The sequence below is a fragment of the Scylla paramamosain genome, chromosome 1 (assembly GCF_035594125.1).
Source record: "Scylla paramamosain isolate STU-SP2022 chromosome 1, ASM3559412v1, whole genome shotgun sequence".
Classification (NCBI taxonomy): Eukaryota; Metazoa; Arthropoda; class Malacostraca; order Decapoda; family Portunidae; genus Scylla; species Scylla paramamosain.
In genome coordinates, this window is record NC_087151.1 from 2,110,001 (window position 1) to 2,137,950 (window position 27,950).

Here is a 27,950-nt window from a genome sequence, read left to right on the forward strand (position 1 = left end):
CTCTCTCTGTCCGTCTCTCTCTCTGTCCGTCTCTCTCTCTGTCCGTCTCTCTCTCTCTGTCCGTCTCTCTCTCTCTCTCTCTCTCTCTCTCTCTCTCTCTCTCTCTCTCTCTCTCTCTCTCTCTCTCTCTCTCTCTCTCTCTCTCTCTCTCTCTCTCTCTCTCTCTCTCTCTCTGTCCGTCTCTCTCTCTCTCTGTCCGTCTCTCTCTCTCTCTCTCTCTCTCTCTCTCTCTCTCTCTCTCTCTCTCTCTCTCTCTCTCTCTCTCTCTCTCTCTCTCTCTCTCTCTCTCTCTCTCTCTCTCTCTGTCCGTCTCTCTCTCTCTCTCTGTCCGTCTCTCTCTCTCTCTCTCTCTCTCTCTCTCTCTCTCTCTCTCTCTCTCTCTCTCTCTCTCTCTCTCTCTCTCTCTCTCTCTCTCTCTCTCTCTCTCTCTCTCTGTCCGTCTCTCTCTCTGTCCGTCTCTCTCTCTGTCCGTCTCTCTCTCTCTCTGTCCGTCTCTCTCTCTCTCTGTCCGTCTCTCTCTCTCTCTCTCTCTCTCTCTCTCTCTCTCTCTCTCTCTCTCTCTCTCTCTCTCTCTCTCTCTCTCTCTCTCTCTCTCTCTCTCTCTCTCTCTCTCTCTCTCTCTCTCTCTCTCTCTCTCTCTCTCTCTCTCTCTCTCTCTCTCTCTCTCTCTCTCTCTCTCTCTCTCTCTCTCTCTCTGTCCGTCTCTCTCTCTGTCCGTCTCTCTCTCTCTCTCTCTCTCTCTCTCTCTCTCTCTCTCTCTCTCTCTCTCTCTCTCTCTCTCTCTCTCTCTCTCTCTCTCTCTCTCTCTCTCTCTCTCTCTCTCTCTCTCCTGATATGAGTCCACAAAATGGGATCATGAGTATTATTTTATTACGAAATATAATATATTAAATAAACTTAATTAGAGGCATAATAAGACTAATTTGAGTCACTCTACTTTTATTTTGCTGCGTACATCTCATTAGAAAACAAGAAGTACTAGTCTTTATGTTTATATTAAAAAAATACTCGGCATGAAATTGTTGGTGTGATGAGTTGTGAACGTGTGGGCGTGGGCGTGGAGGGCGTGTGGGCGTGGGCATGTAGGGTTGTATGTGTGTGTGTGTGTGTGTGTGTGTCTGTGTGTGTGTGTGTAGCGTTTTGGGGACGTGGTGGTGGTGGAGGTAACTAATACATATGTTTGTATTGTGTAGGAGGTGGTGAACGTGAATATATGTGCGTGTGGGGAAGGGAGGGAAGTAGCTAATGAATGTTTGAACGAGTGTGTATGTTTCTATAGCAGTATATAATGACCGGATGCCGTATTTCTTTAACCCGCAAACGTTTACGGATCCGCAGTTTATTTTTTATTTTTTCGTTTCTTTTCATACGTATCCTCGTGTCGCCTCAGTTCCCGCTGTGCCACACCTGTCGTCTGCGGGACATGAGGTGAGTAGTGCTTGGTTGCCACTCTTCTGTCAGGTTAAATTATGTATATATAAAAAGTGTTCTTTGATGCACACTTCGACCAGGAACATTTCTTATTTCTGAGTAGCCATGCTTAGCGTTATTTGGTTCACTGTGTGTGTGTGTGTGTGTGTGTGTGTGTGTGTGTGTGTGTGTGTGGAGAATCAATAGAAGCTCTTATATGCATTTGTGACAAAGAAAATAGTATACAGGAGAAAAACTTAAATTAATTGACATAGTTACTTTAAAACGTACATATTTGTAATGGCTGCATGCACTTTGTATTAGTGTACTGGCGTGGAAAGGAAGTGCCACGTTAGAAGGTAAGAACATAACTTTATATTTTTATGCCCATCTTACATGACATGAAAAACAAAGAAGAATTGTGGGAATATGTAGGAATAAAATAAAAGTGAAATAGAAAAAAAAAATATCATATAAATTTGTATGAATGTTCGTATGGTGCTTTGAAATTAGAAGCAGCCAGTGATGATCTCAGTGCACCGCCTTGAGAACTTATAAAACCACCTGAGGCCAGTCACCTCGTCAGTTATCGGGAAGGGAAAGTGTAAGGCAAGTGCTTGTAATCCCAGCATTTCATTGATTCTTTTAGCTTACTTCTAACTTTACTTACCCATCCAGAAGTGACTTGAGACCGTACCAATCTCCAAATTATAAACATAATATGGAGACGAAAGAAGTAGTACGTTCCAGTGGTAAGTAATTAAAGCCACTCAAGAACATATATAACCTCCTCTGTTATCAGGATGTGCGAGATGAGAACAGGGGTGTATCACAGGTTTTATGTTTGGGATCTGCTCTGGAGGGAGTGCGTGGCCACCATTGATTGACAATTGAATGCAGCAAACGAGAAATGGGTCGTTAGAAGAAAAGCCGATAAACGACTGTGTATCTTTAAATCCAGGAATACGTAATATCTCCTCTTCACGTGCGACCGCCACAAGGTAAGGAGGGTAAAGGCATGTAGTGTGTCAGACTTCATTTAAGTTGTCTTGGCGGGGAAAGGGAAGCGTTTCACAACCTTTTCTAGAGGGACAGATTTCTCGGGAAACCTGCTTGGATGAGTATGACAATGAAGAAGATTGTTGTCTGAGTGTTATTTTTCAGTTATTTTATTTTCGTGAATGCGATGATGAGTTTGAAAGTGAGGTATTGATTAATTAAGGGAAGGTGATTATATGAGTTTGGTATTGAAAGGACATGATTTTGTGAATATAATATAAAGTACAGGGAGATCATCTTGTGAGTGTGGGACTGGGTGGGAGAAGACGATTTTGCGAGTGTGAGATCGAGGTTATGGAAAATTATTTTGAGAGTGAGGTATTGAAGTAAAAGGAGATGATTTTATGAAAGTTGTTTTCATCAGTAATGTATTCTCATATTGTCACAAAGTCATTCTTATTTATTCAGACTGAATATTGCAAGACTTGAAATACACATGATTCATAGTTTAGAATTATTAACAGTTAACAGCTAACTACATGCCATCTCGCTTTTCTTCTTCAGCATTCGTTCAGCCTGTTATGCTCAGCCATATTAGTTTATTTATCACATTCAATTTTCTTTTTTTACATCTCTGTATTGCATCACTCGCCAGGAAGACTTGAATATCTCCCGAAGTTCAGTGGTACAAGATGTGCTTTATAAGTTAAGGCACCAAAATTTAGTAAGTAATCTTTCGGTACTGTTGCAAGCTATCAGTAGTTTTGTGCCTACTACTCAGTACTGTGTAAAAATAATAAGGAACTGAAGAAAAATAATATCTGTCTGGAAGAAAAGCATAAAATGATGTAGACTTACTTCAATTTCCTCGAAAAACAAGTAATTGATAAAATCCTTAGTACCAGATGTAGTTTATTTATAACCTCGTAACTGCGTAAAGTATATTCCTGTAAGCACTGCATCAGAATCACCACCACAGCAGAGACATTCATCACCTCACGCGGGTTACACGGAGCCCTGCATTATCTGTTCCTCTCCTCCTTTGAGCCGTCGCCGCGTGCTGATGCTTAGCCGCCTCTGCCAACTCCTCCTCTTCCGTCTCTCGGTGTCAGTCGCGGCATCACACTCAATCGAGGCGTTAAACCATAACACGCTATTATAAGTAACACTTGAAGATTCTAATTGTTAAAAATGAAACTACAAAAACTACATGATTGTAATGAATTATCTGCTCTTTTTGCTATCAGTATTGACTATCAGAATTGTACTATAAACTTGCACTCCGCTATTTTTAAAGTTTGTGGGGAACTCCATAGTCTTCAATATTCACTCACCTGTATATCTTGACAGACCAAGCATAAGTTGATGTGAAGACCCTCCTCAATTCATCACCAAGGGCGTCTTCTGAGTGGGCGAGTGAGTGAATGCACAGGGAAAGCTGAAATGCAAGGAAAGATGGACGAAAACATTTAGATAGACAGGCAGATTTGAGTCGTTGGGCTATGGTGGGTGTGCTGGTGGTAGTGTGGGGAGGTGATTGTTCCGCTGTCTTTTGCTTATTAGGACTAGAATGATTAATGCTTGGCGATATGAAGAAGGTCGATTTTTTGTCACGTGTCACCTCGTGTAATTTTTGTTGATACTTAAAAAAAAAATACTACAGATGTTTACCAGAGAGAGAGAGAGAGAGAGAGAGAGAGAGAGAGAGAGAGAGAGAGAGAGAAGAGAGAGAGAGAGAGAGAGAGAGAGAATCATCCTCCTCATCATCACTTAACCATCTGCATCCCATCCCATGACTTTTCCATTTTTCCTCTATTTTCACTCTCGGCATGTCCTCGGCCTCATCCTTTCGACCATTCATTTCAAACGTCGGCCAACCTGTAAAACTCCCTTGAATGTATCGTGCACTCAAGGCTGGCGGTGTGTCCGGGGGCCTCCAGGGTGTCGTCAGCGCCAGCACAGGAACCATGCAGGTGGAGGGGGAGCTAGGGGAGGAAGGGGAGGGCGCTCGTTAAAAGATCACCCACTCAACATCATGTCCATAACTCTTCTCTCTCCCTGGCCGGTCGAGTCTTCCGCAAACTCAGGTGTTATAATTTTTCTCATTTATTCCTCCCGCCAAGAATGTGTCCGCGTGAGTGTGTGTGTGTGCGTTTGTGTGTGTACGTGTGTTTCTTTTGACTCTCTACAGCATATGACTGTGGCGTAATAAATCTGCAATTCTATTATAATGTCACTATTAGGGTGGTGAGTGCGCGACAGTAGTCCACGCCACTCAGCCATAAATCAGCCTTGTTTTTCGCCTTGAAACCACACTCTGCCGCCACGCAGCAACAGCGGCGGCCACATCCCTCATCATAAAAGAGTGTGTTCTAGGCCAGCAGTGCCTTTAATAATAGACCTGACAAACGCCCCTCTCGTAAATCGCGTCTGGGAGTGTTGACGTCGTTTTGACCTAATAGAACGCCCTTTGAAACCGTGTTGACGCAGCTCAGAAATCGACATTACTTATTTGTATATCCACGTACACGTTATTTGTTTATACGTATAATTCTTGCATGACTGTCAGACGGAAAAGTTACCTGATGATGTTTTTCCTTGTATATTTCCGGCCCCCCCTCCCCCCACCCCGTGTAGGTAGTACATCGTCTCTGTAAAAGGACGCCGTGAAATGTTGCAGAGCGCGGGGTCGTATATTTTTACCCCCTTTAGTTGTTAGCCAGTAAAGTGCGTCACCACATAGCACGCCTTTGCGCCATACAAACTTACAACGCCTCTCGTGCCCTCGCGCTCCGTTCGTTCGTCCCCATTCACGCCACGCCTCGCTCACGGCTAATCCCGCCAGCACGTCGTTTTTCACCTCCACTACTCGTCCGCACTCGCACCGTTTCGTCACACTGTTCCGACTGTTCCGAGCTCATCGCGGGGCCATACCGGAGCTGTTATTGCCGCCGCTGCATCACCACTACCATGCTACTGCCTCATCACGTCACGCTGCCACATCACACCACATCACACCGCATCACGCCGCACCACTCCACGCCACATCACCACAGCACTTCCAACACCTGCTATTGCCTCATTTACCTGAATTGTTAACTGTCAGCTTGTCATATGTGCTCGTGTATGTGTTTTATTTCTGCTTCCTCTGTCTTTCGCTCGTGATGTTCAATATACCCGTTTTATGATGCGTGATATTTCTTTTTTCTATTGTATAATCATAATATAAGTAAGGCACTTATCTAAACCTTCTTTTTTAGCCGTCTTGTTTTATTATGGGATACAGTTTAATTTTCCCTTTGAGTTTTGGTTTTGACGTAATGTTGCTTTGATTAACTTACTTACCATCATGTTAGTATTTTTTGGTTTACAGTTGTCGTCATCGCTGTTACCATCATCATCATCATCATCATCTTCATCATCATCAGCGTCGTCGTTGTCGTCATCGTGTTACCTCTGCCCATCACCACCATACATAAATACAATTGTTTGGTTCAGGTTTCGATCACGTATGATTCCGCCCCTACACTATACAAGGCACCACAGCACCTCTCCGCTGCTGCTACACCACACTACACCATACTTCACCATACTTCCATTCAACACTTCTTGTATTACGTTGCCCTTAATCAAGCACCACATTTGTAATTTCCCACTGCATTACATTCAGACACGACTCTCCACACCATCTCACCACTAACACACACACACACACACACACACACACACACGTATCCTAAACCACATTCTCCTTAGTCCGTTCACCACATAGCCACTGCACCGCCTCTCCTTGACACCACATCCCTCGCACCACACACACACACACACACACACACCATGCCGTTACTGTACCACCTCACTACACACCACTCGCCACACCACGTATACCACATAACCCTTACTACATGCACCACGCCGCTACTGTACCACCTCACCACACTCCCTGGAGCCACACACCACCAGCCTCACCATACTCACAGCCTCGGCAACATTCCCCACGCTGCCTCATCCTCCCGCCGCTCTCGCCGCCCCTCGAGCACCACCCCGCCGGAGCGTGCCCGTTGGCCGATACTGCTCAGCTCGGCTCCCTATACCTCCTCGCCCATCGACCCGAGCACTGGCTCCTCCCACTACCTCCCACGGCGGAGACACTGACGCGGCCTCGCCCTCGCTGCCCCTCGCCACCCGCCCGCGCCACCTGTCACCCGCCGTGGCCCAGGGCAGGAGGTTAAGGAAGGTTCGCCAGGAAAGGACACACGTCTCGGCTTCTATTCCTCCTTCTCTTTGCCTCCTCCGCCGCCTTCGCCGGGACTGTTTGGTGAGCTGAGTCTTTTTTTTTTTTTTGGCTGTGGTGGTGGTTTTTGTTTTTGTTGTTGTTGTTGTTGTTGTTGTTGTTGTTGTTTTCAAGTTTATTATTATTATTATTATTATTATTATTATTATTATTATTATTATTATTATTATTATTGTTGTTGTTGTTACTCTTCTATTGTTGTTGTTGTTATGTTTAATAGCAATAGTAGTAGTAGAAGTAGTAGTAGTAGTAGTAGTAGTAGTAGTAGTAGTAGTAGTAGTAGCTGCAGTAGTAGTAGTAGTAGTAGTAAAAGTAGTAATAGCAGCAGCAAAAGTGGCACCAGCAACAGTAGTAGAAGTAATTTTAATAGTAGCGGTAAAAGTAGCGTTAGTGATAATAATAAGTAGTAATAATAATGTGATTCATAATTCCTAACACATAAACGTTATGCTTCACATCATAATCTTCTCAGTATCTCATTTTCACCATTACTTATTCGCTCCTCGCCTACTTGTGTATAATGGCGAAGCTTGCAAAAAAAGAGAGAGAGAGAGAGAGAGAGAGAGAGAGAGAGAGAGAGAGAGAGAGAGAGAGAGAGAGAGAGAGAGAGGAGCATTGACACCACTTTTTCTGCCTCCCTCCTCCCTCTTCCCTTTCCTCCCTCTTTCCTCCTCCAGGCGCCGGGGGCAGCACCTTTAGGCACCCTTACCTTATTGTCCCCGTGAGCTGACGCGGCTGTGAGATGTGTGGGGGTGATGCAACAACTCGTCTGCGTTTATCACCTATGACATGCGCGCGTCTCAAACAAGCCCAAACAAGCGAGCGTATCAGGTCCGACACACAAACACACACACACATACACACACACACATACACGTCGAGGGCAGGTTTTCAGGGTTAGGTGAGGGGAGGAAGGGGCGGCGCACACCGTCCCCGCGCGGCCACCGGAGGCGAGGCCGAGGCAAGGCGAGGTTGGTGAGGCGCGGCGGCACTACCACCATAGCTAGCACCATACCGCGGCACAATACCCGCCACTGCATCGCACCATTATCCTCGGCGCTAGCAAGGAAGGCATCATACAGCCTAAATTGAGGTACATTACCCGAGGCTTGGTCGATCATATTTAAGCTGTTGAACTTTATTTATCACTTTAATGTTGGCATGTTATGAGATCCTACTGAGATACGACGATCATTTGTTGTGACGCGTCTGCAAGTAAGGGGCCATCATGCTGACATATTGTAAAACTTATTGCTGCATATAGTTTGGTTATAGATATTTCTATACTCCCTTTTTTTCCCCTCTCCCTCTCCCTCTTCCCCTCCCCCAGCACTCCCCCCTCGTCCCCTTCTCTTACAACCAGAATAACTTAGGTTAGTTTGCTGAGAAAAATCTGTGCCTGTCACTGTTCATGTGTTTGACAATGCTTTCTTCCCCCTAAGATTGGATATTCATAGTAGAGCCACGAAGTAATTGTTTTCCCACTGGAGAGGATCAGGGAAACAGGGGGAGAGGGAAGGGGATGAACGGAAGAATGGGGAGAGTAGCAAAGGCTGGTTAAGGGAGGGGACGGGTGCGAGGAAAGAGAGGGTGGAGAGAGGAAGGAAAGGGAAGCCATGGAAGGTAGGTAGAGAAGGGAAAACTGAAGGAAAGGGAGGGCAAAGAGAAGTAGAGAAGTGAAGGAGAGTCGAGAGGAAGATGATAGTAACTGGAGAGATAAGGAGGAGGAGGATGGGGAGGAGGAGGAGGAGAAAGGAGAGGTGAATGGGAATGGGTACAGTGGAGCAGGGATGGGGAGTGGAGGGGAAGAGGGAGAGAAGAGGAAGGAAGTTAGGTAGAGGATGGTAGTGTGGAGGGGAGAGAGGGAGAGGAAGGGGGAGTAGGAAAGCAGGGACGGAAATGATAGTGGATGGTAGGAAGGTCGAGTGTGAGGGGATAGGGAGGGAAGGAGGGAGGGAGAGAGGGAAGTAGACAGTGAGGGAGTGAGGAGGACAGAATGAGGGAGTGGGGAAAGGAGAGGAGGGAGGGAGATGGAGAGGGATGGAGTATGAGAGGGAAAGAGAGGGCAGCTGTAGGTTTGCCTGTCTGAAGGAAATAATAAACTTAATATAGTATTGTGAATAACAGTAACGAAATATATCTCACTTATCTCACTTATCTCACTACTTCCGTGCCCCCCAGAGAAGATAGTATGGTCGTTCCTTGCCCGCCCCCTCCTGCCCCCGCCTCGTCAAAGCAAAGCACTAAGGACAATTCCCAACCCTCCAACCTCATCCTTACTTCCTCTCACGCAACAGTTCCTCTCCACTCCTCCTCCTCCTCCTCCTCCTCCCGTTCCCTGAGCCTCACAACTACCCAGCCTGCCACAACATTTGTTATCGATTTGATTTATAGTGGTGATAGGTGAACGGTGATGATGATAACTAAAACAACAATAACAATGATAGGGATGATGATAATGATGGTGGTAATATAATAATAATAATCTTATCACCACCACCACCATCACCACCACCAGCGCCACCAGTATCAGCAGTAGCGGTAAAAGTATCGGTTTCCAAGTTCGGTTATTTCCGGGTGTCCTATAAGTTCAACATCCGGCCTAGTATTCCCGCCGCTCCTCGCCGCCGCCGCCCCTCCGCCCGCCGCCCCGTATATAAACAAAATCTTGCCTTCTTGAGTCGGACTAATCAGGGTGTGTGCGGCGGGCGTGTGCTGTAATGCGCCGTAATGGCTCGCCTGTAACGCACCTGGCCGCCCTCGCTCTGGCATTACAAAAGATTATTGAATAAGATTACAGTCGACAGGTTTTGGTGCATCTTGGGGCCGATACGTTACACGCGCCATTATCTGTTACATTTTACTGGCGCCCCGTCATTAGCGGAGTCGCTCTATTTTTAACTAAGTAATGAAAGCTTGATCCATGGCGGGCGGGAAGGGGGAAGGCCGGATGATCAAGAAAAATAGTGTAAATTTTTTGAAGCAGAGTATGAAAAGAATACACTTTATGGGCAATGTCGAGCAAAACAAAAGGCTAAATATGGAGTTAATAAGGGAGAAGAAACTCCTGTAATTAAAAAGAAGAGAATGATAAAAGTAGGCCAAAATTTTGACGAATAGATTGTAGATTGAAGACGGAGAGGAGGGGGAAGACAGATAATTACGGAATGCAAGAATATTATTCCGGGGTTAATTTTGGCAAGGGAAGACGTAAGGCGTCATATAGCGGGCGGGAGCGGCGCCCCCCAGCTGCCGGGAAGCCGTGCGCTATGAAGTTACGGGTAAGAAAGTGGTCGCCAGTAAACTGTTAACCTTGTTTGGCCCCGCAGCCCCGAGTCTCCGCCGCCATCGACCTTCCTTACTACCCCGCGCCCCTCTCCTGCCGCAACACTCACACGCGCGCGCCACACCTCCTTCAGGGACGTGCCCAAACAAACCACACTCACAAACAACAGAAAGACGCATGAAGACGTGAATTAACTATCAGAAGTACGATAAATGCCGTGTATATATGATGCGATCCGCACAGTGAAGGGCAGGCAGGTGGGAGCAATCAGCGAGCCTCACAGGTGTCACCCGGTAACAGGGAAGGTCCACAACTCAGGCCGCTGTAAGTGTGCCTGTCACTCGCACGCTAATCTGCTCCATCAAGCGGCTGTTGGAGCGAACCACCGCCACTATGGTCCACCAAACAACTCACGCGCCGCCCATACAGTACACGCACCACCACCACCACCACCACCACCACCACTGTTACTATACCATAAACACCCACACGATTAACGAACACAGCAGCAGCAGTTCCTCCACTCACACACCCACCATATTCTACACACACACACACACACACACACACACAACAGTGGCCGACACAACAGACCGCCCCCACCCTCATCGAATACTTACAAACATACGTACAAAGCTACATACACTTACCGACCACATTATCCCGGCGGCTGACGCAACACGCCTACCTCCTCCGATGCTTAACACACACACACACACACACACACACACACACACACACACACACACACACAGTTTCTGACGAAGTACAGCACTGTATCCCTCTAACACCACCAACTCCACGCTGCCATAACACATAATGCCAGCCTGGCCCTACACACACACACACACACACACACACACACACACACACACACACACTCGCACCACACAAGTCTGCCGCCGTCACTAATACGCCGCAAGGCACCCGAAAGAGACCATCAAAGGGGATTTGCTAGTAGTGCTAAAATAACTCAGTGGTTAAGAATCAAATTAGCCCCACTGGGTTTGGTGTGTGTGTGTGTGTGTGTGTGTGTGTGTGTGTGTGTGTGTGTGTGTGTGTGTAAGGCCGTCTCTCGCTCTCTCCCCTCTCTCCCTAGTACTTCCTCCCCTATTCTCTCTCTCTCTCTCTCTCTCTCTCTCTCTCTCTCTCTCTCTCTCTCTCTCTCTCTCTCTCTCTCTCTCTCTCTCTCTGTTTTTGTCTTGTTGTCATTGTTTTCCTGCGTGTATTTCCATCTCTGCTCTATTTATATCTTCCTTTCTGTTGCCGCGTCTCTCTCTCTCTCTCTCTCTCTCTCTCTCTCTCTCTCTCTCTCTCTCTCTCTCTCTCTCTCTCTCTCTCTCTCTCTCTCTCTCTCTCTCTCTCTCTCTCTCTCAATCCCCCCCTCTATACAGGCCATAACTACACGTTGCTCCAATTTCCATAAAGTTCATGTACTCGCACTGTATCGCGGAAGTCAGTCTTGCCTTATTACATACATTAACGCCACTCGTACTCTTTTATCTCGTCCGCTCTGCCCCCATTTGTGTGTGTGTGTGTGTGTGTGTGTGTGTGTGTGTGTGTGTGTGTGTGTTGTGGTATGATTTTAGATGATGTTTCGTTTTATTCCTTTGTTTTGTTTTGTTTTGTTTTGTTTTTTTAGGTATTTGTTTTTTATTTGCGTTCTTGTTTCTTTTAGTCGTTCTTCGTCTTGTTATTTTTACGTGTTTTTATATTTTCTTTTTTTATTTTGTTTCCATTTTCTTTCGTTATTGTTTTTCTACCTGCCTGCCTTCCTTCCTTCCTTCCTTCCCTTCGCCTACTGACACCCACTATTGCTATGTCTTTTCCTCACTCTTCAGCAGCAAGGATCTTTCCCATTATCTGTACACTCATACACTCGTTCTTCTCGTTCATCCTCTTCCTTTTCCTCCCTTCCTCTTATTTTGCATTTACGCTCATCCTTTTTATGTTCTTTACGTCACATCGTTTTGTTATTCCTCCTCTTCCTCTTTCCCCTCCTCCTCCTCCTCCTCCTCCTCCTCCTCCTCCTCCTCCTCTTCTTCCTCCTCCTCCTCATCCTCCTCCTCCTGCCACCAGTGCTGGCTTCTGAACGAGAGAGTATTGATGAAAATTTAGCTTTATCTGGGCAATGAAATAAGCTTTCTTCTGTATCTTCTTAACCAGATTTTGTGTGGCGTCCGGTGTTTGTATGATGGCGGCGGATCCCTAATCCCACTTCAAATATGGCTCCCTGATCCAATTCCAAGTGCGGCATTAGGGAGTTATCTGGCCTGATGGAGGACGGAGATGATTGCGGAGTTAACAGCTGCACTGACTACCATAAACAGTCGAACGAGTAATCGACGTCGTTAACTACGGAGTCTAAGCGGTTTGGAGCTGACCATTTCGGTGGTGCGGGGAATTTTGGCGGAGATATTGGATTCGCATTACGAGGGATACTTTAGTAGCTGTATTGGTAACGGGCCTTCCCAGGTCGCTCGACGCAGACCCCATGCGCGGCTCACACGGGGGCTATCCCACTGCATTCACTAGGGCCGCTTGCTGCGTCTGCTGATTGCTGGCTGTCGACCTTATCGTCCTCCGCTGGCTGAGTCCCTCGTGCTGGCGGGAGGCGTGTTGTACCTTGCCATGTTGTTCCCTGGTCGTCTCGCTGATATTTTTTGTATAATTCCTTGTCATGTTACGGGGAGTGTGTGTTCCTAATGTAAAACTTAATCCGGGGAAAATGTCTCTGGAGTCACAAAAACAAAAGATTTACCGTTCCAGATCAAATAGGATTACCGTCTTCTTTACGACTGTTGTTCAGTTGCGAAGCTCACTTTTTACCCAGTTTTTGAGAAACGCCCGAGCCTCGTAGTTAGGGAAACGTGGCCACCTTGACATGAGGGAAGATGCCTCACAACATTTTTACAATATTTTTGGATCCTTGAGGCAATTTTTCTACTCAGAACACAAGAGTCTAATGCACGCCCTCCTGACTTCCACACGAGGCGCCGTAACACTAACAGTCTTCACCCTCCCCTGGCAGCGTCCGGCGCCCCCGAGGAGGAGGAAGATGAGGTGGTGGTGGTGGCGGTGGTGGTCTCCAGACGGAGGGACAGACGCGCGACGCCCCCAGGACACAAAGGCGGAAGGAGAATGATACCAGTTATTTACGCTTTAAGGCATCATTTACCGAGTGCCTTCTGGGCTCGGGCCATAAAACTTGTCGCGTTCTAATAACACTGCGACGAAAGTTGTACAAAAGAGCTTCATTAATCTTGGCATATTCATTTGATAACCCCGCCTTCACACCTGTTACACCCCCCTAATGGCAATATAAAGAGTTTACAAAAGATAATTTCGGAATTACAATGGAAATGGACCCCGCTCCATCATCCTCTAAACGAAAGTAAATGGCAGGAAGAATGCACATAAAGGATAAAGACGAGTGATAATGGTACACATAACGATAAATATGGCGGGGACGTCAGAGATGGGTTCCTGACGATGCTGCCTCCTCCTCCTCCTCCTCCTGTTCCACATCTCCCTCTCTCCACCATCGCGATCCTTTGTATAGGAGGAAAGTAAGGGTTAAACCTTCCTATTGTTGCTCGTGGAAAACTGCTGCCAAAAGGATGGATGTCTGGTTTTTTTCCATGGCCTGTCAATCACTTTCCGGGGAACAAGCCTACACACACACACACACACACACACACACACACACACACACACACACACACACACACACACACACACACACACACACACACACACACAAACACACAAACATCTATCCCCCAACACACACGTACACACTTACTTTTACACACACTTAAACCACAAAGAGCAAATGTTTTTTTCTACCACCCGCCTTGCAAGAGACGCCCCTGGCAGGTGTTTTCGGCGAGTCGCAGTGACGGCCTTCGTGTGTGTTCAATATGAAACCTCCCTTGCACCAGCCAGCCCCGGACCGTCACTCAAAGACTCCCTCACATAGAAACGTGAAGGTTACGGCCAAAGAGATGGAGGAAGGGAGATAATGTACTTTTTTTCCCTTCTCTCTTTCTCCTGCATCTGTCACTCTTACAGCCACCGCCACCACCACCGCCACCGCTGCTGCTGCCTCTACAACTTCTATGGTCGAGAGATGCAATCAGTTCGAGAGAGAAAGAGAGAGAGAGGGGGAGAGAGAGGGAGGGGGATTCTCACGCCTCAGCAATAAGTAGGGTGAAGGCAGCTAGCGGAGGTTGTCGAGTCCTTGTTCTTGTTTATCTTCTGCTACAAGTTCAATTCACCAAAGAAATGACTGAGAGGAGTGTGGCTGAAGTCTGAGGGAGTGAGGGGAGAGAAAGGAAGGAAGGGAGTGAAGGAAGTAGGAGGGAGGGAGGGAGGGATGGTCGGTTGTGGTGGTGGAGAGAGGAGGCGTGGCGGCCGCTGGACAAGACGCATGACAACCAAATGGACAGCCCAGTGCCGCATCCATCAACGGGGGTGGAGGTGGTCTGAGAGGAGGAAAGGAAGGCCTGAGTGGGCGGGGGTTGGGGTAGGGGTTGTGGGAATGGGCGGGGGAATGCGAGAGATGGATGGGCGAGAGGTTTATGTGGGTGCTTACAAGGGAGACGACTTCACCATGTAACTAGTCATTTCTACCGATGATTTGTGTTCGCTATTTGGGTGGGCAGATTACCCTGACGTATGGGATAATACGGCAAAATTATAGACCTATTGAGTGCCACTACTCGGCTACGTGCATAGCTGTGATTACACCTAACCTTTTATTCATATTGTTTTCCTTTCCTTCCTCTCTAACTCTTTCTCTTTCTCTTCCTCGTCTCTAGCTAGTTAATTACTGTGGGTTTAATTACCTGAAGGCATGATGGTCCCTCCATGACCCGAGTATCTATGACTTCCCCTCCCAGTCACTCCCAGCCTTCGCTCCCTATATGGCCGCCCCCCTCCTCTCCTCCCACAGCACCCCGATGTCAGCTGCATGCGTCAAGTTCTTACACACATCAAGAATCCCCCTCTCGCCCGGCGACACTTGGCAGGATGATTGATAATGATTCCAAGTTATGGCAGACGTGGCAATGATTACGTATTCACTCGCCCTCATTCATAATTATTCCCGCTTGTCTCTTAAATCAATGGTGGGACCGCAGAGCCAGCCAGACCCTCGTCCCGCCCGAACAACTACTATGTTTACCGTTGATCCATATTACTCATCGGCTGATATCGTCGCCGGGGCGTATCGGGTGACTGGCGGGGAAGGTGAAGGTCGCCCTGGGGTCATCGGCTCAGGGCTCCTCGTTCAGCTATCAGTGTCGTGAAAATATTTATGTCCTCATGGCAGATCCACTCCGATGGCTTCTGCTGGGATGGAGGCTGGCTTATTTTTTTTATTTGTTTATTGATCTCTTTTTCTTTTTCTTTTTTTTCTCTCTCTCTCTCTCTCTCTCTCTCTCTCTCTCTCTCTTTCTCCATGTGGTGGCAGGTCTGTACTTCACCGGTCCAGTTAGAGGGGTGGAGTAGGAGATTTAGTACAACGTGCGTTTCACGACTCATAGATATGTACAATTAACGAGGAATGTAATGAGATGTCGGTGGCACCATACTTCCCTCACTGCGCCCTTGTCCTCGCTGCGGCTTTACCTCTGCGACGTCCTGGTCTCCGCGACGCCCTGGTCCCCGCGACGGCCCTGTCCGTGCGACGCCCTTGTCCCCGCGACGGCCCTGTCCGTGCGACGCCCTGGTTCCCGGGACGGCCTGGTCCATGCGACGCCCTGGTTCCCGCGACGACCCTATCCGTGCGACGCCCTGGTCCCCGCGACGGCTTGGTCCGTGCGACACCCTGGTTCCCGCGACGGCCCTGTCCGTGCGACGCCCTTGTCCCCGCGACGGCCCTGTCCGTGCGACGCCCTGGTTCCCGGGACGGCCTGGTCCATGCGACGCCCTGGTTCCCGCGACGACCCTATCCGTGCGACGCCCTGGTCCCCGCGACGGCTTGGTCCGTGCGACACCCTGGTTCCCGCGACGGCCCTGTCCGTGCGACGTCCTGGCCCCCGCGACGTCCTGGCCCCCGCGACGCTCTGGTCCCGGCGACGCTCTGGTCCCCGCGACGCCCTGGTCCCCGCGACGCCTTGGTCTCCTGGACGCCCTGGTCCATGCGACGGCCTCACATAACCACCGGTGCTAACCTGTCGCCCGCTGATACCCAAGCCAGATTTTTTTTCTGTTTTTGATTGTACATGAAACACTTCACGGTACACATTCATTCCCACAATAAGTATTGCTGGTGAGAGAAGGCGGAGGTGTGGCCAAGATAACAGCGGTGTAGAGCGCGAGTGATGGGAGGGGGCGGCGCGGGCGTGGACACCGCTGTGGGGCTAAGACTCGTTACGCCAGAGTTACGGAGAACGTGGAAATTAATTCGGAGGGGCGCGGCGGCTTCAACCTGCGCGTAACTCAAAGCAACGGGCGAGGACGGCGTCACGTTGGCCTGTGTAGTGTGCAGGAAACATTTGCACTAATCCCAAGTGTTCACTGAATTATAACATCGTCCACAATCCCTTACAATTTGCCGAAGCACTTGATTACGTCAACTTAGCTGATATAAACAACAGCTGGCAATTTATTACGTGCAATGGATGTAATATTACGTCATTTACGGGAATGTGCACTTAGCTGTTGGATCCAATAATGTATAATTCTAATGAGTTAATCCGAGTATTGAATAACATTATCACGGAAGTCTTCCATTTGGGATCTGCGGCTGTTTTTGCCCCTTGCTGATATCAATATTTGGCTGAGGCGGGAGGCAGCGAGAGGTGCCGTGTCCCGGTGTCCCCGCCATGTCCTCCCTGTCAACGCCGCTGCTCCGGATTCGTGTCCTTACCTTTCTATACACATTCTTTTAATAGTTCAGAAAAAGGAGTGAGTCCTGTGTCAGCCGCCGCCGCCATAAGACAAAGCTGTGTTTTCCCGGCCCCAACAGCGGACGGCGGCGCAGGCAGCTCGCCGTCACTTGGTGTTGACACTGTCACAGTCAGTCCTCGCCGGCCTTACATCCCCCTCCTGCAGTCTTTTCTCAAGTTATATGTGCTCGCTGTTTTATGGCAACCTTTTGAATTCGCTGTCCAGGTAGCCATTTCTGTTCTTTCTGTTTTTTCCTTCTCCCTGCCTTCTCATGCTTTGTTGTACATTTTATAATTTGGTACAGCTTTTATCGCATTTCTGTGCCCCTTGATTATTTTATTCGACTGTTCTCGAATCTGAAGAATTTTTTCCATGTTTTCTCCGACTATCTGAAAATTCTGCCGGAAGGAAAAAGGGCTTTCCAGTTTGTTCTTACTGCAGTATTTTTCGTTTGAGAGTCTTTGATCCCCCTCCCCCCGCTGTAACTTCTGTTTCGTTATTTTTTTCTAGTTTTGGGCGAGAAAAACGATGATATTTTTTCGTATATTTTGCTGTGTTTACTTGACGTCTTAACTTTTTGATGATTAGTGTTCACAGTTCAGCCAAAAATTCTTCCATAGCCTCGTGAGGGGCGCGGAGGGGATGGAGGGGACGGCAGGTACTGCGCCCCCGCCAGCCGAGGATACAAAGCCTTCCTTTTCTCAAGTCTCAGAGAGGCTTAGCGTCCTGCTAGTCGCTCAGGCCCATCGCAGGAGTCCTTGGCCGAGCCACAACAAACGGCAGTCCAGTTCCGTGTTCATCTCATCGGGTCTTGTACAGTCCTCGTCCACTTCGTTACCACGGATAAGCTCATACATTAAATGCAAAGCAGCCACGACGTAGTAATCTTACACTGTGCTCATCTCAATAAACTCAAAGCCTCGGTCATGCCTCATGTGAGCGCCCCAACTCCCATCAGCTGTGCTCGCCCGCTCCTCCTCCCTTTCCCCTCGACAACCCATTACATTGACAGCACTGCTATTGTTTCGTCCCGTAGCTCCGGGCCAAGCGCCTCTGTGTTGTGCAACTTGCGTCGCTCTGGAGATTTAGGATTTAGAGATTGTGAGGAGTGCCTACGTGCTGCCTAACATGATACTTGACACTTGACACGCCAACATGAAATGACCTGCGGAGAGTGAGTACGTGGGAGAACTTGGCGCATACTTATTATTCTCCAAAGCTTGAACAAGGAGCCTCCATTTCCGGGTAAGTTGATTTACAACGCTGTTGCCTTGGCCTCGCTGGTAAAGGCGATAACAGTCGACCAGCGTGTGATAACGTCGGCTTTACGGCGTGCTCGTCCGCCGCGGTTGAAGAATTTAATACTAGGATCACTTTTCTGCCATTAAGCAGAGGGGAAGATCACGACGAACTTAACTTCTCTTTTCAGACGGTCGGCTCGGCGGTGCATGTAAAGGGTTGCTCGCCAGAAGTCCTCTAAATGTGCATCACCGATATAAAAGCATTTCCCGTCGCAGCTTTATCCTGCCGGCGCGACCGCCCAGGAGGCCGCAGATGAAGAGGGTTCACTGGATGCGAAGCTTTTTGAAACGGTCCCGAGTCGGGCGTACCATCAAAATACACAATGTTCTATAAATCATTCAAATCGACCGCGCCGCTGATGAGCCATTTATTTAATACGCCTCACGTGAGAGCTAGACGGGCGCCCGCTCAGCTGCGGCCCACCTCTCTTCATTAGCCGGCTATTTGGGTCTCGCTAACAGTTTACGGACGAGCTTAGGGTGTTTCTTATTATTGTTTTATAGTCTTATTATTGCAGTGGTGAGGCTGCCGCAGGTCTGCCTCAAACCACGGGCCGCAGGGGCAGTCCCGCCTCGGACAGGCTTTCCAGAGAAATTGCTTAATTTGGCGTACAGAAGTTCTTAATTCTTAAATGGCTAAAACGACTTTTTAACAAAATCCATAAAGAAAATCACATTGGTGGAGCAGAAGACAAACAGCACCGCCGCCCGCGGCACCGTCACAATAAATGCCGTCCATATTCTCTGGGAATTTTGTTTCTCCATTAGTCAGAAAGATTTTTTTCCTGCCTCAGGGATCATCTCTAGTGTCGGGCAGTGCTGGTGTTATCCAGGTCATCGTAAAACATTGTATTGCAGCGCGGATGGAAACAAAACAGCGGGCGCGGCGCCCCACCCGGGGCCACGGACGCGGGACACACGGGGTGAAATGTTTCCCAAGTAGGGACAAAGGTTCTTTTCAGCATCGGGTCTTGTCCTCTACTCCAAACCTTTGTTCAAAGTTAGACCAAAAGAGTGGCTTTCAATTTAATGAAAAGGGCTTTTCTTGACCTCCTCCCCCCTCTCAGCGCCCCCTCACCTGGCGTAGCTCGGGGGCTTGCTGGCCCGACAAAGTTTTAGCTTCCACCCTCCTTTTGAGCGACCTCTACAGTTTAGAAAGATTTGCTCTCCGTAATGGATTGTTTTCCCGGCCGAGTTAAGAAATAAGTTGCCGGCACACGTAAGACTGTGGAGCAACAAGGCCTGGGTGGGTGAGGCTGGGAGGCCCCGGGACAATCCTGCCTCACCACCACTACTGCCACACTTCTGGCCCGCCCTGCAGCGGACTCTCGCAAAGCTCACCCTTGCACTGTCCACTCACGAAGCAAACTGGAATACTCACCACTCGAAGAAAAAACTGTTCATTGCGACACTGATCACTACCAACCGATGATACGTTCGTTGCATCACTGCTGAACTCACCACGACCACCACCACCACCACCACCAACCATCACCACCTCCACAAGCATCTCGCTTCTTGAACACCATCGCATCCATTTAACTCCTCAATCATTACGACAACCTATACACGCAATTACATACGTGGCTGACGCACACACACACACACACACACACACACACCGTTAGCATATTATGTTTTTCCTCTCTCAGGTTTTGCTTGACATATCAACGTAGCGTTCGTGATTACCTGAAGGCAAAAAGCACAACAGACAAAGCAGAGACTCGTATAAAAAATAAAAAAAATGAAAAAAAGCGACTACAAAAAAGTTAAAGATAAATAAGTAAAACCGGGAAAAAAGTTGTTGAGATATGTGTTGAGAGAGAGAGAGAGAGAGAGAGAGAGAGAGAGAGAGAGAGAGAGAGAGAGAGAGAGAGAGAGAGAGAGAGAGAGAGGAATTTTCCGTAGCGAGGCCGGCCTTTCTTGTGAGGTGGACAGCCAGTCACCTTTCTGAGTGACAGGAATCATTCAACACTTCATCGTTGCGGACACAGAGGAGCGGATCGATACAGGCCGACCTTTCTCTCTCTCTCTCTCTCTCTCTCTCTCTCTCTCTCTCTCTCTCTCTCTCTCTCTCTCTCTCTCTCTCTCTCTCTCTACCTTTTCTATCTTTTCTTAAGCATATTCTTTTCTCCTGATTCTTGCTCTCGTTTTTTTCATGTGTGTTTTTTTCTTTTCCCTCCCTCCCTCTTTCTTATCTTCCCCACGTCCCTCTCTTCCCCGTTTTCTCTGAGCGTTTTCTTCTTGTACTATTTTCCCTTTGCAACAAATTTCTCCTCCAGTTTCTTTTCTTTTTCATTCTTTTTTTCCTTTTCTCTTTTTTTATTCCTTCGTGCAATCCTTTCTCTTCTAATTCTCACAGTCTTTGCTCTCTCTCTCTCTCTCTCTCTCTCTCTCTCTCTCTCTCTCTCTCTCTCTCTCTCTCTCTCTCTCTCTCTCTCTCTCTCTCTCTCTCTCTCTCTCTCTCTCTCTCTCTCTCTCTAAGCATACCTACCTCTTCCTCCTCCTATTCTCTTCTTCCTTCTTTGTCTCTTTCCTTCTTTATCTGTAGCTGTCGTTTTTTTTTCTTTTTCCCTCTCGCCGTGTCCTGTTCCTCTGTTTTGCCCTTTTCCTTTTCGCTTTACTTTTCCTTTGCTTTACTTTTCCCTTGCTTTATTCTTCTTTATCTCCTGTGCCCTGCTTACTTTTTCTTCTATCGCTATTTTTCTTCTTTATTCACTTCTCCCTCATTTCCCCATATTTCACTGTTCATTTTTATTATACATCCAACCCTGTTTCTCTCTCTCTCTCTCTCTCTCTCTCTCTCTCTCTCTCTCTCTCTCTCTCTCTCTCTCTCTCTCTCTCTCTCTCTCTCTCTCTTCTTCAGAGAGGAAATAGTTTGAACGAGTCTCGTGCGGATAAAAGACAAGAACACTCGAGCACGGAGGGATCAGAGGTAGAGTAAGGGGAGAGAGAGAGAGAGAGAGAGAGAGAGAGAGAGAGAGAGAGAGAGAGAGAGAGAGAGAGAGAGAGAGAGAGAGAGAGAGAGAGAGAGAGAGAGAGTGGGGAGGAGGAAGTGGGAGAGGGTAGGAGAAGGTTGTGGATGAGTGGAGGAGATGAAGAGCAGTGGATGTGTGTTCGAGGAGGGAAGGAAGGAAGGAAGGAGGGAAGGAAGGGAAATTAAGAAAACGATAACAGGAATGAAATAGTAAATAGGAAGAACTAGACGTCGCCGTCTTGTTCTTCTTGTTCTTTTTCTTTTCTTTTCATATTCTTTTTTCTTTTCCTTTTCCATGCATTAGTGAAAGTAAACGTGTGTGTGTGTGTGTGTGTGTGTGTGTGTGTGTGTGTGTGTGTGTGTGTGTGTGTGTGTGTGTGTGTGGAGTTTTTTTAGAGAGAGACACAGAGAGAGAGAGAGAGAGAGAGAGAGAGAGAGAGAGAGAGAGAGAGAGAGAGAGAGAGAGAGAGAGAGAGAGAGTTCGTGATGGACAAGGGGCGCCGTGTCCTTAAGGATGGGGGGCAGAGAGGATGACAGCAGGGACAAAACACTCCACAGACAGAGAAGGAGGTAGAGAGGGAGAGGGAGAGAGGGAGAGGGAGAGAGTGGGACAGGCATAGACAAAGTGGGAGAGGGGAACGGGAGGGGAAAGAAGAGAAGAGGAGAGGAGAGGAGAGTAGAGAGGTGAGGAGAGGAAGATGCCCAAACACACACACACACGAACACACACACGTACAAATACTTTTTAAAACAAGTGAAATATTATGATTAACAAAGGTAGTAGTTATCTAGTGAATTATCTAAGGTCATGAGTCACGGAATGAGTCGAACAGGGAAAGAGAGAGTGGTGATAGTGTTTGTGTTTGTGTGTGTGTGTGTGTTTGTGTGGTGAAGGCAGGTGAAGGAAGGTGAGAGTGAGAAAGCGGTAGAGAATAGAGTGATGGAGAAGTGAGAAGGGAAAGTATTGGTAGTAGATGAGAGAGAGAGAGAGAGAGAGAGAGAGAGAGAGAGAGAGAGAGAGAGAGAGAGAGAGAGAGAGAGAGAGAGAGAGAGAGAGAGAGAACGCGTAATTATAAACAAAGCAATTAAGAGAGAAAGAGAACCGTACAGTCAGTGTGTGTGTTTGTTTACCGGATTATGTATGTTTATTCATTAATTGTTCTTTCCTTCTTTCCTTCTTTCCTTCCTTCCTTCCTTTCTTTCTTATGATGCTTATCTGCTTATCTTCACTTTTTTCCTTTTTTCTTCTTTTGAACATTCCATCCATCTATCCTGTTTTTTTTTCGTTCTTCCTTCTTTCCTTCCTTCCTTCCTTCCTTCCTTCCTTCCTTCCCTCCCTCCCTCCCTCCCTCCCTCCCTCCCTCCCTCCCTCTTATCTTTCTTCCTGCCTTTCTTGCTTCCTTCATATCTTCATTCTTTCCTATCTTCCTTCCCTCCCTCCCTCCCTCCCTCTCTCTTTTCTTCCTGCTTTTCTTGCTTCTTTCGTATCTTCATTCTTTCTTATTTTCCTTCTTATCTTCCTTCCTTCCTTCCTTCCTTCCTTCCTTCCTTCCTTCCTTCTCTTCTTATATCCTTCCTTCTTTATTCCTTCCTCTGTTCCTTAATATCCAATTTTTTTACTTTATAGATTACATATCCTTTTGTACCTTCCAAGACGTCAATTATTTCTTGGTCAGCATTTTACATTTCCTTCAGGTGGAGAAGAGTGGCACACACTCACACACACACACACACACACACACACACACACACACACACACACACACACATGCACGTAGACTTGTTTTTTCTTCATTCCTCCATCTCTTCATCTCCCGTGCATTCTCCGTCTCTTTCTTTCTCGTCCTCTCACGAACTCTCTCTCTCTCTCTCTCTCTCTCTCTCTCTCTCTCTCTCTCTCTCTCTCTCTCTCTCTCTCTCTCTCTCTCCCAATGTTTTGCTGTTATTTTTTTCCCTTATTTTCTTCTTACAAGGGCAAAGTGAAAATTGTTGCTAATTTAGTTAATTTTAGCATTTTCCTGTCTTATTGCGGAGAAACTCATACCCACACACACACACACACACACACACACACACACACACACACACACACACACACACACACACACACACACACACACACACACACACACACACACACACACACACACACACACACACACACACACACACACACACACACTCAACACATTATTTTACGCCCGGCTGAAAAGATTGGCATCAAATCACGAGGACATGCGTACGTCATTTAACGCATGCTCGACTACAGCCCGTGTGTGTGTGTGTGTGTGTGTGTGTGTGTGTGTGTGTGTGTGTGTGTGTGTGTGTGTGTGTGTGTGTGAGTTTTCAGGGCAAAGGGAAGAACAGGGCGTGTATGAACGGCTGTATAGTGGGGCGGGTTTTTGGTGTGATTGTAATTGTGGTGGGAAGTGGTGGTGATAGCGGCGGATGCTGTTGTTATCACTGATTATGTAACATTTTTAACATTAACGATAGAAAAATATAACAACAATAGTAGTAGTAGTAGTAGTAGTAGTAGTAGTAGTAGTAGTAGTAGTAGTAGTAGTAGTAGTAGTAACAGTAGTAGTAGTAGTAGTAATAATAAAAATAGTAATAATAATGATAATAATAATATCTATCTTACTGTTACAGACTCCACATCATCATCTTTTATTTCCCTTAAGCCTGGATTTAAAAAGCGCTTACACTGTCCTGGCTCCCTGTCATGCAAGGTGAATAGAAGCGAGAAGGGCGGAGAGGAGGAAACCTGGAATCCTTATCATCACACACACACAAAAATAACATCACATAGGTAAATAGACCAGTGGGTAAATAAATATATAAGAAGAATTAATACAAAAATAAATAGATAAAAAAGTAAATATGTAAGTCAAGATCTTTTGATAAATCTGATGCCCTTATCTGTTACACGTGTTTCTGCTTCCCTCGTGAATGGCACCTCGCATAAATGAAGAAGGGCAAACTGTGTAAATAATAATAGTAATCAATGTAATAAAAGCGACCTCGTTTGTCTAACCTGTCTGCTCGCGTCTGTCAGCCTGCAGCACTTCCGCACCGCTGAGTCTCGCGGACAGGTTCCTTCACCAGCGATACGGTGATCTTATCGTTGTTATTAAGAAGTAACTGACGCTTATCACTTACTATAGCGTGCAGGAAGGAGTGAGACCGGAGCGCAATAGTAAAAAGGTAAAGAAAATTGTAAGGAAAATTAAAAAAGTACAGTGAATTTGAGTAAATAAAGCGTGAATTATATTGTGGAGGTAAAAGAGTAAAATGGCACTTTCTCCTCACCACAGGATGCGGAATGAAGTGAATTTCCTGCACATAATGGTGGAAAAAAGTGAACGATAAGGATTAATTAAATTACACGAAATGTGGTAAAGAATTAGATAAAAGTTTTCGTTATCATATTATTGTATCTCCGTATTGAACGATGTGTTTTCTATTTTCCCTCTTCCAGTTATTGAATTATACGAGGAAGACGAGGAAGACAATGGCGTGTTGCAATTGTTCGCACCGTGATACCGTTTGCTTTGAGCTTGAGACGGAGAAAAAATATTAGATCTCTCCGCTCTCTCTCTCTCTCTCTCTCTCTCTCTCTCTCTCTCTCTCTCTCTCTCTCTCTCTCTCTCTCTCTCTCTCTCTCTCTCTCTCTCTCTCTCTCTCTCATCTGTTCTCAATCGGCATAAAGGTACTACTACTACTACTACTACTACTACTACTACTACTACTACTACTACTACTACTACTACTACTACTACTACTACTACTACTACTACTACTACTACTACTACTACTACTACTACTACTACTACTACTACTGCTGCTGCTGCTGCTGCTGCTACGACCACCACCATCACCACCACCTCCACCGTCACCACGAAACATCTTGACAAGACTACAAACGCAACCACCATTGTCATTATTATTATTATTATTATTATTATTATTATTATTATTATTATTATTATTATTATCATTATTATTATTATTATTATTATTATTGTTGTGGTTTTTGTTTGTTGTTGTTGTTGTTGTTGCCTCGTCGTCGTTGTTGTTGTTGTAGTTGTTGCCTCGTTGTTGTTGTTGTTGTTGTTGTTGTTGTTGTTGTTGTTGTTGCCCCGTTGTTGTTGTTGTTGTTGTTGTTGTTGTTGTTGTTGTTGTTGTTGCCTCGTCGTCGTTGTTGTTGTTGTTGTTGTTGCCTCGTCGTTGTTGTTATTGTTGTTGTTGTTGTTGTTGTTGTTGTTGCCTCATCGTTGTTGTTGTTATTGTTGTTGTTGTTGTTGTTGTTGTTGCCTCGTCGTCGTTGTTGTTGTTGTTGTTGTAGTTGTTGCCTCGTTGTTGTTGTTGTTGTTGTTGTTGTTGTTGTTGTTACCCCTGTTATTGCTGTTATTGTTGCTGTTGTTGCTGTTATTGTTGTTGCTGTTGCCGTTATTGTATATTAACCATACGAATAAAAACGTGGCTATATTCTCGCCATATCATCAAATGCACTAATCAGCGGCGGCGGCGGCGGCGGCGGCGGCGGCGGCGGCGGCGGCGGGAAGAGAACACCAGGCGTGTGAATATCCCATAGAACAGGAAGTGAGGCAGAAGAGTTGCCGCCTTTCTGCATCTTTTATTTCTGTGTTGCTGGAGAAAAGACAGAATACTGGAGAAAGTTAAAAATGAGAAGGGTATTATTGGCGGTGAGGATGATGAGAGAGAAGAAAGAGGAGGAGTGAGAGGGGAAGAGGAGGAGGAGTGAGATGAGAAAGAGGAGGTGGAAGAATTAGGAAAAGGAAAACGGAGAATTAGAAGGATGAGGAAGAAAGTAATTGGGAGGAAGAATTAGGAAGACGGAGAACAACCTCAACAAGAGAAAGAAGAAGAAAAACAAGAAGAAAAGAAGAAAATAATAAGAAAAAAGTTAATTATGACGATGAAGGGAAGAAGAAGGAAAAAAAAAAGAAATAAGAGGAGAAGAGAAGTAGGAAAAGGTACTGGCAGCTCTACTCTCTTCGTCACCACTGCATCGTCAGCGTTCAAAGTCACGAGTCTCCCCTTTTTCCCACACATCTTCAGAGTGACGGGTGGGAGGGGGGGATGGGATGGACTTGGTGCGTGTGGAGGCCGCGGCGCCCCTGTGAGTGGCCTGGCGAGGATAACCAGGCTGTTAAGTACTCCTGTCTTAGGGTTTTGCTTGTTATTCTGTGCCTCTTCTCTTCCTCGTTCCTGGTTTCATTTATTCGTGTTTATATTTTTTCTTTCTTCATGTTTCTCGTCCTTGGCTTGGCTTATCTTGTTTTGCCTTCTTCCTTCATTTGTTGTTTCCGTGTCTGTTTCTAATTTTTTGTTTTTTTGTTTTTTTTCTTTGTTATTCGTCGTTGCTGATCTTGTTCTTGTCTTTTTTGTTCTTGTTCTTGTTCTTGTTCGTTGTTTTCGTTCTCTCCATCGTCGTCATCCCCTACTCTCTCTCTCTCTCTCTCTCTCTCTCTCTCTCTCTCTCTCTCTCTCTCTCTCTCTCTCTCTCTCTCTCTCTCTCTCTCTCTCTCTCTTCAACGTTTTTTAAACATAACTCTTAAATATTAAGATACCCTCTTGAGACATCAGTTAACAAGAGTTGATAGAGAGAGAGAGAGAGAGAGAGAGAGAGAGAGAGAGAGAGAGAGAGAGAGAGAGAGAGAGGAGAGAGAGAGAGAGAGAGAGAGAACGTAGAGGCAACATAGAGTTCCCTTCAACTTGTATAAAGAACCTAGACACGTAGGGAAATTCTGTGGGAGGGAAAAAGGAAAAGTGCATCTTTCTCTCCTCTCTCCCTCCTTCCCTCCCTTTCCCCCTCCCTCCCTCCCTCCCTCCCCTCCTCCGTGTTCCCCCTTTCCCTCCCGTCAATAGTGGAGACGCAAGAAAGCGGGTCCAGAAAATGAGAGAGAGAAAAATAAGAAGGGAAATCGAAGGAACACTCTGGTATTTGCCGAATCGAACTACTTCATAGAAAATGGGAGGCAGGAAGAGGAGGAGGAGGAGGAGGAGGAGGAGGAGGAGGAGGAGGAGGAGGAGGAGGATGTTGGAGAGAAAGTGGATGAAGAGAATGAGAAGGAGAAACAGGAGAAACAGAAGCGACATTAAAGAAGCGAGAAAGAAAATGAGAATTGGGATGGAAGAGAAGGAAGGAGAGAAAGAAGAAGAGAAAGAAGAGGAAAACGGAGCGGTTATTTCTCCATTTCAGCACATCAAGAGGAACAGGAACCGAATAACGAAAAGAAAAGGAAGGAGAGGAAAAAAGAAAGAAAGAAAGAGAGAAAGAGAAAGAAGAGAGAGAGAGAGAGAGAGAGGGAGAGAGAGAGAGAGAGAGAGAGAGAGAGAGAGAGGGAAAAAGAAAAGAAATCACTGGCAAGAGAAACCCGATAACACGTACAGCGAAAGGAAAGAATAAGCGAAAAAACGAATTGAAGTAAAACAGAAAGGGGAGAGAATGTAAAAGAAGAAAAAAGAAAAAAAAAACAATAGCAGGATCGATAGGCATGTAGCTTTTGGCGAGGGGAATATGGGGAGAAGGAGAGAGAGGAGAGAGAGAGAGAGAGAGAGGAGAGAGAGAGAGAGAGAGAGAGAGAGAGAGAGAGAGAGAGAGAGAGAGAGAGAGAGAGAGAGAGAGAGAGACTAAAAAAATGAGTTACAAAATGAATAATAAAAGGAAGAATTTGAGACTTAGACAAATAGAAAAGATAGATAGATAGATAAATAGGAAGATAGACAGACAGATAGATAGATAGATGGATAGATAGA

At 46.5% G+C, this 27,950-nt stretch overlaps 1 protein-coding gene across 6 annotated transcripts in view; it reads left to right on the top strand.

Annotated features, from left to right (window-relative positions):
- The window catches only part of LOC135111741 (uncharacterized), a 383,652-nt gene that overhangs the window by 66,187 nt on the left and 289,515 nt on the right, over positions 1-27,950 (top strand). For all 6 annotated transcript variants that reach the window (XM_064025622.1, XM_064025465.1, XM_064025524.1 and 3 more), the window contains one exon: positions 1,391-1,428. In XM_064025622.1, the coding sequence (XP_063881692.1) occupies positions 1,391-1,428 (38 nt within the window). The remainder of the gene's footprint in view (positions 1-1,390; positions 1,429-27,950) is intronic.